At 42.9% G+C, this 20227-nt stretch overlaps 1 protein-coding gene across 6 annotated transcripts in view; it reads right to left on the reverse strand.

The window, feature by feature from the left end:
• rgs3a (regulator of G protein signaling 3a) overlaps positions 1-20227 on the reverse strand; it is a 453555-nt gene that overhangs the window by 387663 nt on the left and 45665 nt on the right. For all 6 annotated transcript variants that reach the window (XM_059994026.1, XM_059994027.1, XM_059994028.1 and 3 more), the window contains 2 exons: positions 17881-17941; positions 2498-2588 (listed from right to left, as the gene is read on the reverse strand). In XM_059994026.1, the coding sequence (XP_059850009.1) occupies positions 2498-2588; positions 17881-17941 (152 nt within the window). The remainder of the gene's footprint in view (positions 1-2497; positions 2589-17880; positions 17942-20227) is intronic.

Below are 20227 nucleotides of genomic sequence, written 5' to 3' on the forward strand. Positions count from 1 at the left end.
GACTAACACAATCTGCCTAAGCTAACAACACACAAACAATTGTATTTTTCATGTCTTTATTAAAAACATTGTTTAATCATTCAAAGTTCTGGCTTGAAAAAGTATGTGAAGCCTTAATAACTGATAGAACCTTCTTTAGCAGCAATAACATCAACCGAATGTTTCCTGTAGCTGCTGATCAGACTTGTACAACAGCAAGGAGGAGTTTTAAACCATTCTTCCCTACAGAACTGTTTTAGTTCATCAATATTTCTGGGATACCTTGCAAGTACAGCCCTCTTCAGGTCACGCCACATCATCTCAATTGGGTTAAGTTCTGGACTCTGACTTGGCCATTCCAAAACACAAATTTTCTTCTTTTTAAACCATTCTGTTATTGACTTACTCTCGTGCTTTGGATCATTATCTTGTTGCATCATCCAACTTCTATTAAGTTTCAGGTGATCAACTGCTACCCTGACATTTTCCTGTAAAATATCTTGATACAATTTTGAATTAATTGTTCCCTCTTCAACTGCAAGTTCTCCAGGACCTGGCGCAGCAAAGCAGCCCCGAACCATCACGCTCCTTCCACCGTGCTTCACAGTTGGGATGAGGTTTTGGTGCTGGTGTGCAGTGCCCTTTTTCCTCCAAACATAGTGGTGTGTAATTCTGCCAAAAAGTTCAACTTTCCTCTCATCTGTCCACAGAACGTTGTCCCAAAAGCAGTATGAAACATCCAGCTGGTCTTTTGCAAACTTGAGACATGTGGCAATGTTTCTTTTTAGAGTAGTGGTTTCCTCTGTGGTGTCCTTCCATGAACACCATTCTTGTCAGCATTTTTCTTACAAGTGGGCACGTGAACAGGCACTTTAGCAAGGTGTAGAGGTCTCTGCGGTCTGTTGCTGTTACATTTGGGTTCTTTGCAGGTTGCTCACAGGGAGAGCAGTAACAGTACTGAATTTACTCCATCTTACTGTGGACTGATGAACACTCAGGTCTTTAGAATTGCTTTTGCAACCTTTTCCAGCTTCATGCATCTCTACAGTTCTTCCAAGGTTCTCTGAAAGTTGTTTTGATCAAGGCATGGTATACGTAAACAGATCTTTCTTGAGAAGAGCAAGCTCTGTCAGTAACCTGACTTCGTGTGCAAAGATGCCACACAGGTTGACTCTGTGGTTAAGAAGGCATATGATGCATTGGCCTTCATCAACTGTGGGTTTGAGTTTAGGAGCCAAGAGGTAATATTACAGCTATAAAGGACCCTGGTCAGACCTCACTGAGAGTACTGTGCTCAGTTCAGGTTGCCTCAGTACAGGAAGGATGTGGTAACCATAGAAAGGGGGCAGAGGAGATCTACAAGGATGTTGCCTGGATTGGGGAACACGCCTTATGAGAATCAGTTGAGTGAACTCGGCCTTTTCTCCTTGGAGTGACGGAGGATGAGGGGTGACCTGATAGAGGTGTACAAGATAGATTGGGCATTCATCGTGTGGATAGTCAGAGGCTTTTCCCCAGGGCTGAAATGGCTAGCACAAAAGGGCACAGTTTTAAGGTGCTTGGAAGTAGGTACAGAGGAGATGTCAGGGGTAAGTGTTTTACGGAGAGAGTGGTGAGTGCGTGGAATGGGCTGCCAGCGGCAGTGGTGGAGACAGAAACGATAGGGTCTTTTAAGAGTCTCCTGGATGGATACATGGAGCTTGGAAAAATACAGGACTATGGGTAAAGCCTAGGTAGTTCTAAGGTAGGGACATGTTTGGGACAGATTTGTGGGCCGAAGGGCCTGTATTGTGCTGTACGTTCTCTATGTTTCTATGTTTCTAATAATAATAAAAACACAATAAATATAAATACATAAAATAGCTTATGTGCATAGATTATCTGTATGTCTATAAAGTGACACTAGGCACAGGAGTGTCTATGCATAAGGTGACTGACAGGAAATGATAAAGTAATGGTGATTGGGGGTGTGGAGGAGTGGGTTCATGGGTGGAGGTGTTGATCAGCCTTACTGTTTGGGGAGGGTAACTGTTTTTGAGTCTGGTGATCCTGGTGTGGATGCTACATAACCTCCTCCCTGATGGGAGTAGGACTGACAGTTCATGAGCAGGGTGGATGGGATCCTTTACGATGTTACTGGCTCTTTTCTTTTGGTATATATGTTCTTGATTGTGCACAGGCTGGTGCCAGTGATGCGTTGGACAGTTTTGACTACCTGTTGCAGAACCTTCCTGTCCGTTGCAGTGCAGTTTCCCTACCATGCAGTGATGCAGCTTGTCAGGACGCTCTCTACCACACACCTGTAGAATGATGTGAGTATGGATGTGCAATGTCTGGCTCTCTTCAGCCCCCTCAGAAAGGAAAGGTAATTGGGATGTTGACTCATTTCTAAATAGGGGAGAATTCAGAAGTTGGAGGTGTAAAGGGGCTCAGGAGTCATAATGCAGGATTCCCTCAAGATTAACGCAGGTTGAATCAACAGAAAAGACATCAGAATCGTGTGAACCAGTATCCGTACCTTGGATGTGCTTAAGACGACGTGCAGCTACTTTCAAGTGCTTTGTCCTTCCTAGATCTTCTCCAAGCAGATAGTACCAACCATTGATCTCCTGAAACAAGCCCAAAATGTAACACTTTATTTTACATTCTGTAATTGCTTTTCCATGTTTTACCTCAATGCACTGTGACATGAAATGATCTGTATGGATGGTGGCAAAACTATTTCACTCTTTCAATAGCTGTGGCATTAATAACCAATTAATTGATCAGCATACATGAGTGAATAATTTAGATTTTATTCTAGAAGAAATGTACGAAGTGACAACAGTTTAAACTGAAGTCTATCCTTGCCAGTTTCTTTATGAAATGCCGCCACTTGACCGGCAAAATCAGCTGTAGGGAGTTAATTGAATCATAATCACAAGACATTCTGCAGATGCTGGCAACCCAGAGTAAATCGCACAAAATGCTGGAAGAACTCAGCAGCTCAGGCATCTATTGAGGGGAATAAACAGTCAAAGTTTTTGGGACAAGACCCTTCATCACGACAGATTATATCATAATAGAATACTTAATTTTACGCATCAGGGAAATAGATAATTCCTCAGTCCTCAAGAAGGGTCTCAGCCCAAAACATCAACTGCTTATTCATTTCCATAGATGCTGCCTGAGCTACTGAGATCTTCCAGCATTTTGCATTATGGCTCTGGATTTGCAGAATCTCTGTGAATAATGCCCCTATTTCCTGACTACAGTGTAACAGTCAGTAAAGGGAAATCATGCATTCCAAATGTGATAAATTCTACAAGGTGGCATATCATAGGAGTATGCCCAGTGGCCCATGCCAGTCACTGAGAAATTAAATTTAATTATACAGATCAATTATTCTCAGCACTGGCACTGCATGTTGTCATTGACTCGAGATCATCATTGACTTTGTTTGATCGGAGCTCAGTAATTGTTTCATTCAGTAGTATTTACATTCACTGATAACTATCAAGGTTATCCTGAAATTTGTATTCCCTCCCAGTCTCCCACGTTTTCCTCTCCAACACCACACTCAACGTGCCAATTTTGTTCTGGGTAACTGCAAAGAAATGGGAATTTTCCTGAAGAAGGCATTTTCTCAGCACAGTCACAAAGTCTTCTTTTGTTTTTGGTGAGGAGCTCTTCAAAATTAATTCCTCATTTAAGGGTTTTTTTTTACCTGACATGGCTACTGTGGACAGTGATAGAGCTAGAGGAAGCACTGGATACAGCCCAGTCCATCACAGGCAAAAACATCCCCACCTTTGAGTATATCCACATGGAGCGCTGCCGTAAGAAAGGACCCCCACCACCCAGATCACGTTCTCTTCTTGTGGCTGCCATCAGGAAGGAAGTACAGCAGTCTCAAGCCCCACACTACCAGGTTCAGGAACAGTTATTACCTCTCAACTATCAGGCTTCTAAACCAGAGGGGATAACTTCGCCTGGCTTTACCACCCCAACTATGAACTGTTCCCACAATCTGCAGACTCACTTTCAAGGTCTCTACAACTTATTTATTTGTTTATTTATTTATTTTGTATTGGCAGTCTGTCTTCTTTTGCAGACTGGTTGTTTGTGTGTGGTTTTTCATTGATTCCATTCGATTTCTTTGTACCTACTGTGAGTGCCTGCAAGAAAATGAATCTCAGGTTGGTATATGCTGACACTTTGTATATGAACGTTGATAATAAACTTACTATGAAATTTGAACTTTAAGATATGTCTGGAGGTTTCAGTCTGCACCTTAAAGGAGATCAGACTGAATTTATAAACACAAGAGATTCTGCAGTTGCAGGAAATCCAGAGCAACACAGACAAAATGCTGGAGGAACTCAGCAAATCAGGCTGCATCTTTGCAGGGTCTCTGCCTGAAACATCAGCTGTTTATTCCCCTCCCTAGACGGTGCCTGAACTGCTGAGTTCCTCCAGCACTTTGTGTATTGGTCACAAGATCAGACTGTTTAACACAGAACATTAAAAGGAACAATACAGGCCTTTCGGCCCATGATGTACCTACTCTAAGATCAACCTAACCCTTCCCTCCTACATATCCCTCCATTTTTCTATCATCCATGTGCCTATCTAAGAGTCTCTTAAATACCCCTAATGTGTCTGCCTCTACCACCACCCCTGGCGGGGTGTTCCACACACCACCCACTTCCTGAGTAAAAAAACTTACCTTTGAAATCCTCCCTAAACATTCCTCCAATCACCTTAAAATTATATCCACTTGTATTAGCCATTTCCATCCTGGGTAAAATTTTAGTAGCTTGATTGGAATTTCTAAGATAGCAAAATAACAAGAGTAAACAAGCAAAATTCTGGAGGAGCTCAGCAGGTCAGGCTACATCTACAAAGGGGAATAAATAGTTGATGTTTCAGGCCCAGACGCTATGTCAGGACTGAAAGGGAGGGGTGCAGAAGCCAGGAAAAGAAGGTAGGGGGAGGAGAAAGAGTACTTCCAGGCTGTCAGCTAATGTGAGGTCAGCTGAGGGGGAAGGTGAGTGGCTGTGGCGGGGGTGATGAAGTAAGAAGCTGGGAGGTGATAGGAGGAAAAGGTGAAGGGCTGAAGAAGGAGGAATCTGATAGGAGAGGAGTGTGGACCATGGGAGAAAGGGAAGGTGGAAGGGAACCAGAGAGAGGTGATGGGCAGGTGAGAAGGGGTGAGAGGGGTCCCAGAATGGGGAATGGAAAAAGAGAGAAGGGGAGGAGGGAGAAGGGAGAAATTACTGGAAGTTAGAGGAATTAGATGCATTTGTCTGGGTGAATTGTTTCAATTGAATAGTTTATATTGGACCCAGAAGCCTATGTAAAATGGTTTTGTAAGATAGCAGTGCATTCAGTTGCAATGGCCTTGCTGGGTCCAAGCAAAGGAGTAGTTATTCACCCTTTACATCTTTCATGATCACAAGCCACTGCTGGATGTTAACATCAAGTACAGCAGGTCTACCCCATCAGCGAGTTACTTGTGACATGCCTTGTTGCCACCCAAAGAGGAATTCATTGGAGACGATGCGCGGTGCAAATAGTTGCCTTAGACATCTTTCTTGTGATCCCAAGACAGTGTTGTACATTGTAATGTAGAACATTCAGAAAGTGGAAGTCAACAGAACTCAGACCAATCCTTATAGAGGGGTCAGAAGTGGAGAGAATGAGCAATTTCAAGTTCCTGGATGTCAACACCACTGAGGACATAACCTGGACACAACATACTGATTCAGCTGTAAAGAAGGCCAGACAGCAGCTATATTTTATTGGTAGGTTTTCCGAGATTTGTTTATCAACTAAAACACTCAAAAACTTCTACAAATGTATAGTGGAGAGCATTATAATTGGCTGTACCACTGTCTGGTATGGGGGTGGGGGGGGGACTACTGCACAGGATCGGAGGAAGTTGCAGACACTTGTAAAATCAGTCAGCTCCATTGTGGGTACTAGGCTCTGTAGTTTCCAAGACAGCTTCAAGGAGTGGCATCCATTATTCAGGACACAAACCACCCAGGACATGCCCTCTTCTCACTGTTACCATCAGGTAGGAATCACACTCTGCGATTCAGGAACAGCTTCTCCCCCTCTGCCATCCGATTTCTGAATGGACATTGAACCCATTAACACTACCTCACTACGTTTTTATTGCTGTTTTGTTTTGCACTGCTTATTTTAACTTAACTGCTTAATAGACATATATAAACTTAACGTAACTCAGTAGGGTTCCGTATTTATTTATCATGTGTTTCATTGTACTGCTGCTGTAAAGTTAGCAAATTTCACAACATGATACTAAACCCAATTCTGATTCTGCAAGTCTGGTTCACTGGTTGATTGGTGAGACTGACGGTGGAGGACCAGGCCCTCGTGCCCTGGGATAGCCGGTTGCAGTCGCCCAGGGAAGGAGATGCCAGGACTGGAGTCAGTGCTGGGTTGGTGCCTGGCCCCTCCTGTCGGTGCTGCCCTCCAGTGTTCACTCAGTGGAAGTCAAGTTGGATTTCGTACATCTGTGGCTGACCCACTACGGAACTTGTTCTTGCAGAAGCGTGGCTTCAGGACGACATCCCGAGCACGAGCTATGGTAGTTTGCCATGACGCTCAGGGACTTGGGCTATATGATTCGTACTTTTTGTGACCGTATGTTTTCCTGCTTTCATTATTATCTGTGCTGTGTGACTGTTGATTCTGTGCTTTGCAACTTGGTCCCAGAGGAAGACTGCTTTGTATCTGTGTGAGATTGAATGACAATTAAACTTGATAACCTTCAGAGGAGGAGATACAAGTCAGCTGTTAGAGGCCCAGCTGAACCCTAAGAGAGCAGGAAGGGAAGATCAAGCTCACACGAGAAATATTTTTTCACCTTGTCCTTCAGGCAAGTGTCAGAGTCAAAGCTTCATAAAGCAAGAGGGCATGAAAGAGGCCTTTCAGCCCATGCTTCCTCCGCTGAGCATCAACCACACTACTCCTACACAAAGCCGTTTTATTCCCTCCATGTTCTCATCGGTTCCTCCCCAGGTTCTAGCTCACACCCACGCACTCAAACCGATTTAGAGTGGTCAATTCACCAACCAACCCACTCAATGCTAGTCCAGAGCACAGTCACACTCATGGGGGGAGCATGAGGCCTCATGCAGAGAGGACTGTAGCTCACTCATGAAGGACATTAACATTACTTTCTTTGGTCAGGATTCTTTTTTGGGAATCAAGGGGTTAACACATGAGGAGTGTTTGATGGCTCTGGGCCTGTACTCACTAGAATGAGCGGGATCTTTTTGAAACCTATCAAATATTGCAAGGTCTCGACAGAGTGGATGTGCAGAGGATGTTTCCATTAGTGGGGGAGTCTAGACCAGCGGGGACAGTTTCAGAATAAAGGGGCATCTATTCAGAACAACATAAGGAAGCATTTCTTTAGGCAGCGGGTGGTGAATCTGTGGAATTCAATGTCACACATGGCTGTGGAGGCCAAGTCATTGAGTATATTTATAGCGGAGGTTGATAGGTTCTTGATTAGTCAGGACATCAAAAGTTACGGGGAGAAGGCAAGAGAATGAGAGGGATAATTAATCAGCCATGATGGAATAGCGACGCAGACTCAATGTGTCTGCCCAGTACAATTTGGGGGAGGGGGGTGAGCTACCTGGGGGAAGCCACAGTGGCCATGCCTCTAGGACTGAGTCTGGCCCTGTGACTCAGAAGGGTAGGGAACTGAAGAGGATGGCAGCAGTTATAGGGGGTCAGATAGGTGATACTGTGGACATGAAAAGGAAACACAGGTGGTAGTTTGCTCCCAGGTGCCAAAATCCACGATATTTTTGAATGTGTCCACAATATCCTGAAAAGGGAGGGTGAGCAGCCAGAGGTCATGGTACTGATTGGTACCAACGACATAGGTAGAAAAGCGGAGGAGGTCTTGCAAAAGAATACAGGGAGTTAGGAAGGAAGCTGAGAAGCAGGGTATCAAAGGTAGTAGCCTCGAGATGGCCGCCTGTGCCGAGCGACAGCGAGGGCAGGAATAGAACGAGCTGGCAGATCAATGGGTGGCTGAAGAATTGGGGCAGGGGGCAGGGATTCAGATTTCTGGATCATTGGGCTTCTTTTCTGAGGCAGATGTGACCTGTACAAAAGGGATGGGTTGCACTTAAATCCAAGGGGGACCAATACTCTTGCGGGCAGATTTACTACGACTGTTGGGAGTGGTTTAAACTAATATGGAGGGGGGATGGGAACCAGTACGATAGAGTTGAGGATGAGCCAGCGGGTTTGCAAGTCGATGATGGGTGTAACATGAATGTAAGGACGGACAAGCCAATGACTGCGTACAAATGCAGACAGAGTAAAGAGCTAAATTGTACCACAGAGGCAAAATTCAAAAGGGTGAAGAATGCAGGACTGAAGGTGCTGTATTTAAATAGGTGTGGCATTCAGAATAAGGTGGACAAACTCATGGAGCTATTAGAGATTGGTCAATATAACATTGTAGGCATCACTGAGTTCTGGCTGAAAGAAAGCCATAGTTGGGAGCTTAACATCAAAGGATATACGTTGTATTGAAAGGACAGGCAGGAAGGCATAGGCGGTGGTCTGGCTCTGTTGGTAAGAGATGGAATTAAATCTTTGGAAAGAGGTGTCATAGGGTCAAGGAATGGTGAATTTTTGGGAGTGGAGTTAAGAAACTGCAAAGGTAAAAACACAGTGTTAAGGGAATCATATACCGGCCTCCAAACAGGAGCCAAGATGTGGGGTTGAGATTGCAAAGGGAGCTGGAAAAGGCATGTAATAAGGGGAATGACAGAATTGTAATGGGGGACTTCAATATGCAAAGGGATTGGGAAAATCAGGTTGCTGCAGGATCACAAGAGAGGGAACTTGTTGAATGCCTATGAGATGGCTTTTTAGAGCAGCTTGTGCTTGAGCCTTCACGGGAAAAATCTGTCTGAGATTGGCTGTTGTGTAATAACCCAGATCTTATTAGGGAGCTTAGTGTAAAGGAATCCTTAGGTGGTAGTGATCATAATATGATTGAATTCATTCTGCAACTTGAGAGGGAGAAGCATAAGTCACATGTATCAGTATCACAATGGAATAAAGGGAATTACAGAGGCATGAGAGAGGAGCTTGCCAAGGTGGATTGGAGGGGGATAGTGGTGAGGATGGTGGCTGAAGTTTCTGGTAATCGTTCACAAGGTGCAGGATGTCCCACAGAAGAAATTCTCAAATGGCAGGGGTAGGCAACCGTGGCTGACAAGGGAAGTTAAGAATGGCATAAAAGCCAAGGAAAGGGCGTACAAGGTAACTAAAGTGAGCAGGACGTTGGATGACAGGGAAGTTTCTAAAATCCAACAAAAAGCAACGAAAAAAGCTATAAGGGAAAAGGTGAAATATGAGGACAAACTAGCCAATAACATAAAGCAGGATACTCAAAGTATTTCAGTATACGAAGAGTAAAAAGGAGTTGAGAGTTGATATTGGACCACTGGAAAAATGATGCTGGTGAAGTAGTAATGAGGGACTAAGAGATGGCAGATAAACCTAATGTGTGCTTTGCATCAGTCTTCACTGTGGAAGATACTAGCAATATGTCAGAGGTCCGTGAGTGTCAGGGAGCAGGAGTGAGTGACATTGCTATTACCAAGGAAAAAGTGCTAAACAAACTCAAAGGTCTTAAGGTGGATGAGTCATTTGGGCCAAATGGACTATATCCCAGAATCCTGAGAGAGGTTGCCAAAGAGATAACGGATCTTTCAAGCTTCCAGTAGAAGTGGTAGAGGCAGGTTCTGTATTGTCACTTAAAGTAAAATTGGACAGGAGAGGAATGCAGGGTTATGGCCTGAGTGCAGGCCGGAGGGACTAGGTGAGAGTAAGCATTCGGTACGGACTAGAAGCGCCGAGATGGCCTGTTTCCATGCTGTGTTTGTTATATGGTTATATGGTTAAGAATCACTTTATTCTGGCATTGTCCCAGAGGATAGGAAGATTGCAAATGTTCTCTTTAAGAAAGGAAGAAGGCAAAATAAAAGAAATAATAGGCCATAATAAAGTGTTGGAGTCTATTATTAAGGATGAAGTTACGGGGTCCTTGGAGACTAATAATAAAGTTAGTCAAAGTCAGCATGGTTTCTGTGAAGGGAAATCTTGTCTGACAAATCTGTTTAAGTTCTTTGAGGAAGTAACAAGCAGAGTGGACAAAGGAGAGGCAGTGGATGTCATTTACTTGGATTTTCAGAAGGCAATTTGATAAGGTACCACACATAAGGCTGCTTAACAAGAAGAGTTTGAGTGGGATCCAGAATCAGCCATAATGGAATTGCAGAGCAGACTCAGTGGGCCGAATGGCCTGTTTCTGCTCCTATGTCTTATGGCCTTATGATCTCATTGTTCAAACTGCAAACAAGGCACATGATTACACAAAACATTCTGTTAAGTGGCTGCCTTTGCAGGTGCATAATAAAGTTTATCTTCTTCCATATCACAGGGTCCTATTACAAAACATTAAATCAGCAGAATCAACCACAAACTTCTAGCCTGGTGACTAAGAGCAGAGGAGATTTACCAAGAGCAGAGGAGGGTTATATGGAGCAGAGGAGATTTATCATGAGCATAGGAGGGTTATATGGAGCAGAGGAGATTTACCAAGAGCAGAGGAGGGTTATATGGAGCAGAAGAGGTTTACCAGGATGCCACCTGGATTATAGAGCACGTCTTATGAGGATGGGCTGACCTGTGGTGTAGTGGCATCAGCACGGGACTTTGAGGCAGATGGCCGTGAGTTCGAATCTGGGCAGCTCCCAACCTGGACAGCAAAATATGCCTGGCCATCTACTTCCATATCTTGTCACGAAACCCCAGTGGGCAACTACACTATCCACAGGGTTTCCATGAGTCGACGACTCAACAGCCTTCAACAACATCAACTTATGAGGATCAGGTGAAGGAGTTGGGCTTTCCTCTTTGGAGCAGAGGAAGATGAGAGGGGGCATGAGAGGCATAGACTGAGTGGCCAGCCAGAGATTTCTCCCAGGGCAGAAATGGCTGATACAAGGGGTCATAATTATAAGGAGAGTAGAGGGAAGTATAGAGGACATCAGAGGCAAGTTTTTTGACACAGACAGAGATGGGTGCAGGAAACCAAAGGGGATTACTTCCCTCAACTTCACTTGCCCCATCACTGAACTGTTCTCACAATGTATGGACTAACTTTCAAGGACTCTTCACCTCATGTTCTTCAGGATCAGGATTCAGTTTATTGTCATTTAGAAACCACAAATGCAATGCAGTTAAAAAATGAGACAACATTCCTCCAGAATGATATCACTAAAGCACACGGCAAAACAGACTACACCAGAAAATCCACGTAACGTTTGGCAATCCCCAATCCAGAGTCCGGAGAGGCTGCTGCGTGTTAATATCGCGCTACCATCTTAGCGCGTTCTTGATATTTATTGCTTATATATTAATTGCTATTATGGTTATATTTTTGTATTTTGCATGTTGGTTGTCTGTCCACACTGTTGGGTGTGGTCTTTTATTGATTCTATTATGGCTCTTGAATGTACTGACTATGCCCACAAGAAAATGAACCTCCGGGTTGCATATGGTGACATATATGGACTTTGATAACGAATTTACTCTGAACTTTGAACTGTTACAGAAATTCCAGAGATTCTTAGATAGAAACATGGAGATCTATATAGGGGAAGGGTTAGATTGATCTTAGAGTAAGTTAAAGGGTTAGCACAATATTATGGGATAAAGGGCCTTTATGTGCTGTTGTCTTCTATGTTCTGTGTTCTAACTGCTTGCCTGTTGTTGCGCTAAACCACTCCTGGTCAGCATAAAATTCCTTTTAGCTCTATAGTTACAACCTGAACCATCTGTTCTCAGTTTCTCTTTCAAATTGACATTCCCTCACATCAGCCCAAAGCTTTTCCACGGGTACTGAGGAGGAAAGAGGATTCAAAGAGCAACACACACAAGATGCTTTGGGAATGCACCAGGTCAGGCAGCGTCAATGGAAACGAATAAACAATCGACGTCTCAGGCCGAGGCTCTTCGTCAGGGCTGGAAGGGAAGGAGGAGGAACCAGAATCAGAGGGTGGGGGAGTGGAAGGGGAAGAAGCTGGTAGGTGATAGGTGAGACCAGGTGAGGGGGAGGAGATGAAGTGGGAAGTGAGAGGTGTAAGAGGTAAAGGTCTGAAGAAGGTAACAAGACAAGTTTTATTTTCTCTATTAGCAGTCTAATATCACCCCAATAATTGTTGGGTCTCACCCCACTGGCATTTGCTAACAGTCCCTGCTGGTATCCACACAGTGTTGACAGGCTGAAGAAGACAGAATTGGAAGCAGTAATGAGCTGGGCCAGTCACACTAATTGGGAAGGTTAGTGACTGCCCCACTGTACAGCACAGCAGCGAGCCTGTCACTCCATCTAGTGCCTGTTACAGTTCCCTGCTGAGACTGAACATTAGTTTAATGCAAACCAACGTGCAGGGATTTTGTCCAGATTGGCAAGAGTAATCCTCCTGTCCTCAGCCTTCAACCAGAGCCACCGACCCCAGCGTCTTTCCGGAGCAGAACCAGACAATCCACAGCTCTGACCCTAAAATGTGTACATATTTTAATTTTGATTCCTATTTTTGCACAGAAACAGGTCTTTCAGACAACCTAGTCCATGCTGAACTATTAATTTGCCTAGTCCCATCGACCTGCACCAGGACCATAGACCTCCATAGCCCTCCCAGCAACATACTTACCCTAACTTCACTAAGATGTTGCAATTGAACCCACATTCTCCTCTTTCCCTGGCAGCTGGTTCCACACTTTCACTGCCCTCTGAGTGAAGAAGTTGCCCCTCATGTGCCCCTTAAAATTTTCACCTTTCACTCTTGACCCATCACCTCTACTTTCTAATGTTAATTAACTGATTTATTTATTTATCTACCTATTTATTTATTGTAATTAATGTTATGTCTCAGTACTGTACTGCTGCTGCAAAACAACAAATATCTATTTCGAATAAAAACACAAAATGCTGGCAGAACTCAGCAGGCTTACCAAAATTTCTATATTTATTTCAAGCTCTACCAATTTTTATTCCTAAATCTTTTTTTGATAACATAGATTCTAAAATTTCCTCATTTGTGTGGCAAAATAAAAACCCCAGGTTAAGTAAAAAAAACAGTTACAGAAACCTAAAAAAGATGGTGGTTTAACTTTACCTAACTTTAGATTTTACTATTGGGCGAATAACATCCGAAACTTAATATACTGGAAACATGGATTCACCATTATGCCCACAGTGGGTAAATTTGGAATGTAATGTTGCACGAGGATACTCTTTATTCTCCGTTCTTGGATCTTCTCTTCCCACTGATTTAGCCAAGTTCAATAAACAAATATCTAACCCTATTGTCAAACACACATTACGAATTTGGTTTCAATTTCGTAAGTTTCTCACTCTGAGAGATTTTGTTCTTGATAGCCCTATCTTATTTAACTTTTTTTTAAACCCTCCTTAATAGATCAAGCCTTTAGCGTATGGAAAAGGAAAGGTATAACATGCTTTCGTGATCTTTTTTTTGAAGGTAGTCTGATGTCTTTTGACCAACTTTCTAACAAATTTAAGTTACCTAAAACTCATTTTTTGATATTTACAAATCAGAAACTTTTTATATAAAGTTTTACCATCCTTTCCCAACTCAACTCCGATGGATTTTTTAGATATAATTTTTACCTTGAACCCTTGTCAGAAGGGTTTAGTGGCTCTTATTTATAATATGATCATGAAGATACAATCAGAAATGTCAGGAAGAATTAAACAAGAGTGGGAAAAAGAGCTTCAATATATTATATCAACAGAAAAATGGGAAAAAATGTTATAAATGGTTAACTCTTCTTCTATATGTACTAAACATGCTTTAATACAATTTAAGGTGGTACATAGAGCCCACATGTCTAAAGATAAGCTTGTTCGATTCTACTCCCATATTAACCCTCAATGTGACAGATGTCACTCAGAAGTCGCTTCATTGACCCACCTTTGGTCATGTCCCACCTTATATAACTATTGGAAGGACATATTTACTATCATTTCCTCAGTTTGGAATATTGACTTACAACCCCATTTTATCACTGCAATTTTTGGTATACCAATTGAGGATGGTAGTCAATTCTGCCCTTCAATTAGATGAATGATCGCATTTGCAACTCTAATGGCTAGAAGGTCTATATTACAAAATTGGAAAGAAGTAAACCCTCCTACCACGTTTCAGTGGTTCTCTCAAACTATTTCTTGTTTGAGCTTAGAAAAAATTAGAAGTACTATTTTTGATCCATCAATTAAATTTGAAGAAACTTGGGGACCGTTTATTCGACATTTTCATATGAGTTAATTTGACCTCTTCCAGACCTTTTCTCTTTTTATCCTTGTTTTGGTATGGAGTTCTGGAGTTCTTGTCACTATCATGTATATATAAACTATTATTATTGCCCATGTTAGTTAAGGTTTATTGCTTTATTTTAATATATATTTTTTCTTGTATTTTTTTCCCTTCTTTTTGTGATTATCCTTTTTTCATATACAATCAATACAGGCTTGATTGATTATCTTATGATATTCTCTGTTGATATCTCAATAAGATATTGATATCTTATTACTAATTTAACTTCAAGCCTAGTGTATTTATAACCTATTCAATGTTATGTTATGTTATACTATTGTTCTCTTTTGTGTATGAAACTCAATAAAAAGATTGAAAAAGAAAGAAAGAACTCAGCAGGCCAGACAGCATCTATGGGAGGAGGTAGTGACGACGTTTCGGGCCAAAACCCTTTCCATACAGCACGTTAACAGGCCCAATAAGCCAGTGCTGCCCAATTACACCCATGTGACCAATTAACCTACCAACCGGTTTGTCTTTGGAATGTGGGAGGAATCCCACACGGTCATAGAAAGAATGTACAAATTCCATAAAGATGGCAGCGGGAATTGAACCCGGGTCACTGGTGCTGTAATAATATTATGCTAACCGTTATGCTACGCTATCATGCTGCCCCAAATGAGATATACAAGGCAGTGATAATAAACCTGATTCTGATCCTGATATTTATCTGTCATTAAGAGAACTTATTTCCTTTCATGAACTTATCCATCAATAAAGACCCCCATCACCCAGGACATGCCCTCATCTCATCGCTTCCATCAAGGAGTTACAGGAGGATAAAGGTATACTCAACATTTCAGGAACAGCTTCTTCACCTCTGCCACCAGATTTCTGAATGAAAAATTAACCTATGAACAATACCTCACTATTTTTTTCTCTTTTTGCACTACTTATTTAACTTTTTAAATATTATATGTAAATACACACACTTCTTACTGTAATTTACAATAATAATGTTTTTAATGTATTACAAAGTACTGCTGCCCACAACATCAAATGCCAGTGCTATTAAACCTGGTTCTGATTTGCCTGTGTGCTCCTACACCTGAGTTATGATTACTGCTCAACTCAATCACTCCAATTTTTTCAGTTTTACCCTCCAGAAACAGCTCATCTATACCCCTGCCACCTAGATCTTAGTTACTTGTGCCAGTCAGAATAAAATGTGAAGATAACAAGTGTAGGGAACTGTGGTTTTCAAGAGATATTGGAGGCCCTGTTTAAGATAAAAAGGAGGTGCATCCCAGGTAGGGACAAATGACGTGCTTATAGAGTATAAGAAATGCAAGAGGATGCTTAAGAAAGGAATCAGGAAGACTAAAAGAAGACATGAAATTGCTCCAGCAGACAAGGTGAAGAAGAACCCTTGGGGATTCTACAGGCATGTTAAGAACAAAAGGATTGCTGGGGACAGAATTGGTCCTCTGAAACAACAGATGGGTAATCCATATGTGGAACCAAAACAGATGGGGGAGGCCCTAAAGGCAATCTTTGCACCTGTTTTCACTCAGGAGAGGGACGCAGAGTCTATAGAAGCGAGGCAATGCGGCATTAACTTCAGATTCAGATCAGATTACAAAGGAGGAAGTGTTTGCTACCCTCAGGTAAATCAGGGCCTGACAAGCTGTTACCTTGGACCCATCGGGAGGCAAGCTCAGAAATTGTCGGGGCCCTAAGAGAGATATTTAAAATATCCTTAGCGACAGGTGAGGTACCAGAGAGTTGGAGGATAGCCAACGTTGTTCTACTGTCTAAAAAAGGCTCTAAACAGAAGCCAGGAAATTATAGGCCGGTGAGCCTGACTTCGGTTGTGGGAAAGTTATTGGAAGGTATTCTAAGGGACCAGATAAACATGGACTGATTAAGGATAATCGGCATGGCTTTGTGCATGGAAGGTCATGTCTAAACAATCTTAAATAGTTTTTTGAGGGAGTTACCAAGAAAGTTGATGAAGACAAGGCAATGAATGTTGTCTACATGGACATAAGTAAGGCATTTGACAAGGTCCCATATGGGAAGCTGGTCAAAAAATTTCATTTAGGATGAGGCTGTAAATTGGATTTGACATTGGCTTTGTGGGAGAAGCCAAAGAGTGGTGGTAGAGGGTTGCCTCTCTGACTGGGGGCGTGTGACTAGTGGTGTGCCACAGGGATCAATGCTGTTGTTTGTCATCTATATCAATGATCCGGATGATAATGCGGTTAACTGGATAAGCAAATTTTACAGATGGACACCAAGATTGGGGGGGGTGGTGTGTAGTGGACAACAAGGAAGGTTATCATGGCTTGCAGCGGGATGAAGAAATGGGCTGAAAAATGGCAGATAAATTTAATGCAGACCAGTGCGAGGTTTTGCACTCGGTAGGGCCAACACAGTGAACGGGGGACACTGAGGTAGAACAAAGTGATCTGGGAACACAGGTCCATAATTTATTGAAAGTGGCGTCACAGGTAGATAGGATCGTAAAGAAAGCTTTTAGTACTTTGGCCTTCATAAGTCAATGTATTGAGTACAGGAGATGGGATGTTGTGTTGAAGTTGTATAAGACACTGGTGAGGCCCAGTCTGGGGTATTGTGTGCAGTTTTGGTCACCTACTAACAGGGCAGATGTAAACAAGGTTGAAAAAGAGAAAAGTTGCAAGGATGTTGTTGGGTCTGGAAGAGCTGAGTTATAAGGAAAGATTGAATAGGTTAGGACTGTATTCTTTAAAACATACAAGATTGAGAGGAGATTTGACAGAGGTATACAAAATGATGAGGGGTAAAGACAGGGTAAATGCAAGCAGGCTTTTTCCACTGAGGTTGGGTGGGACTACAACCAGGGTCAGGGGTTAAGGGTGAAAAGTGAGAAGTTCAAGAGAAACCTTCACTCAGAGGGTCGTGAGAGTGTGTAATGAGCTGCCAGCACAAGTGGTCCAAGCAAGCTTGATTTCAACGCTTCAGAGAAGCTTGGATAGGTACATGGATGGTAGGGATACAGAGAGCTATGGTCCTGGTGCAGGTTGATGGGAGTGGGCAGTTTAAATAGTTTCAGTATGGACTAGTTGGGCCAGAGGGCCTGTTTCTAAGCTGTACTTCTCCATGACTCTATGGCTCAGATCTTAGAAATTTACGTAGAACCTCCATCTGTGTTTGCTCAAGCCTGTTCTTGCCGAAGCCTCTTGAATCAATGCCTGACCACTCTAATACTGTCCACTCCAACGATGGCCATGCCACTCACACCTTGCTTCTTTCCATTGCCCTTTACTGAGTGCCTAAGAAACCTTTATGACGACAGCCCAGTCAGGAGTTCCAAAAAGTACTCAGCTCCCTGCCGCACATCAGCCAGTCAAGCAACTGGTCTGACGGTCAGGGTGAGAAATCGAGTTTTGTTGTTTGGAGGCTTTAGTTTAATGTGGTTTCAGAATTTCAGAAATGAAAATGAAATACATCCAGTACTTGCCTTCTCCAACTCAAGTAGTGACTTCACTCCAAAACTCATACATCCCAGGAGCTCACTGCATCTGTAAGAGTTAAATAAATCTTATCAATTTACATCAGATGTCAAAGGTCAAAGTAAATTTATTATCAAAGTATGTATATGCAACCCTGACAGCCAGTGGTGTAGTGGTATTCACACCAGACTTTGAGATGGGTGGTCCTGGGTTCAAATCCAGCCGGCTCCTTGCATGCTTTCTACGCATCAGGAGCGAGTGTTGAGCTAGCAACTCTGCCTCATAAAAAGAACAAATGCTAAAGAAATGATGAGGTTGTCGCCTGATGTGCCACAAGGCAAACTGAAAGGTTTTGAGGTGGATAAGTCAACTGGACCTGATGGACTACATCCCAGAGTCCTGAGAGAGATTGCTGAAGAGATAACAGATGCATTGGTCATGACCTTTCAAGATCACTTGGTTCTGGCATGGTCCCAGAGGACTGGAAGATTGCAAATGTCACTCCACTCTTTAAGAAGGGAGGAAAGCAAAAGAAAGGAAATCATCAGCATCCTAGCCTCAGTGGTTGGGAAAGTGTTGGACTCCATTCTTAATTGGGTTTGGAGTACTTGGAGACTAATGATAAAGTCAAAGTCAGCTTGGTTTCTGTAAAGTGAAATAGAACATAGAAACATAGAAAACCTACGGCATAATACAGACCCTTCGGCCCACAAACCTGTGCCAAACATGTCCTTACCTTAGAACTACCTCGGCTTACCCACAGCTCTCTATTTTTCTGAGCTCCATGTACCTGACCAGGAGTCTCTTAAAAGACACTATAGTATCTGCCTCCACTATTGTTGCTGGTAGCCCATTCCACGCATTACCACTCTCTGAGTGAAAGACTTACCCCTGGCATCTCCTCTGTACCTACTTCCAAGCACCTTAAAACGGTGCCCTCTCGTGCTAGCCATTTCAGCCCTGGGAAAAAGCCTCTGACTATCCACATGATCAATGCCTTTCATTATCTTGTACACCTCTCAGGTCACCTCTCATCCTCTGTCGCTCCACAGAGAAAAGGCCAAGTTCACTCAACCTATTCTCATAAGGCATGCTCCCCAATCCAGGCAACATCCTTGTAAATCTCCTCTGCACCCTTTCTATGGCTTCCACGTCCTTCCTGTAGTGAGGCGACCAGAACTGAGCACAGTACTCCAAGTTGGGTGTGACCACGGTCCTATATAGCTGCAACATTACTTCTCAGCTCCTAAACTCAATCCCATGATTGATGAAGGCCAAAGCCATGTATGTTTTCTTAACCACAGGGTCAACCTGCACAGCAGCTTTGAGTGTCCTGTGGACTCGGATCCCAAGGTCCCTCTGATCCTCCACACTGCCAAGAGTCTTACCATTAATACTATATTCTGCCATCATATTTGACCTACCAAAATGAACCACCTCACACTTATCTGGGTTTAACTCCATCTGCCACTTCTCTGCCCAGTTTTATATCCTATCGATATCCTGCTGTAACCTCCGACAACCCTCCACACTGTCCACAACACCTCAAACCTTTATGTCATCAGCATATTTACTAATCCATCCCTCCACTTACTCATCCAGATCATTTATAAAAATCACATTGAGTAGGGGTCCGAGAACCCTGAGGCATACCACTGGTCACCAGCCTCCATGCAGAATATGACCCGTCTACAACCACTCTTTGCATTCTTGTGGGCAAGTCAGTTCTGGATCCACAAAGCAATGTCCCCTCGGATCCCATGCTTCCTTACTTTCGCAATAAGCCTTGCATGGGGTACCTTATCAAATACCTTGCTGAAATTCATATACACTATATCTACTGCTCTACCTTCATCAATGTGTTTAGTCATATCCTCAAAAAATTCAATTAGGCTTGTAAGGCACAACTTGCCCTCAACAAAGCCATGCTGACTATTCCTAATCATATTATGCCTCCAAATGTTCATAAATCCTGCCTCTCAGGATCTTCTCCATTAACTTACCAACCACTGAAGTAAGACTCACTGGTCTGTAATTTCCTGGGCTATCCCCACTCCCTTTCTTGAATAATGGAACAACATCTGCAACCCTCCAATTCTCTGGAACCTCTCCTGTCCTCATTGATGTTGCAAAAATCATCACCAGAGTCTCAGCAATTTCCTCCCTTGCCTCCCGCAGTAGCCTGGAGTCCTGGTGACTTGTCCAACTTGTGCTTTCCAAAAGCTCCAGCACATCCTCTTTCTTAATATCTACATGCTCAAGCTTTTCAGTCTGTTGTAAGTAATCCCAACAATCACCAAGATCCTTTTCTATAGTGAATACTGAAGCAAAGTATTCATTAAGTACCTCTGTTAT

This window comes from Hypanus sabinus, chromosome 18, assembly GCF_030144855.1.
Source record: "Hypanus sabinus isolate sHypSab1 chromosome 18, sHypSab1.hap1, whole genome shotgun sequence".
Classification (NCBI taxonomy): domain Eukaryota; kingdom Metazoa; phylum Chordata; class Chondrichthyes; order Myliobatiformes; family Dasyatidae; genus Hypanus; species Hypanus sabinus.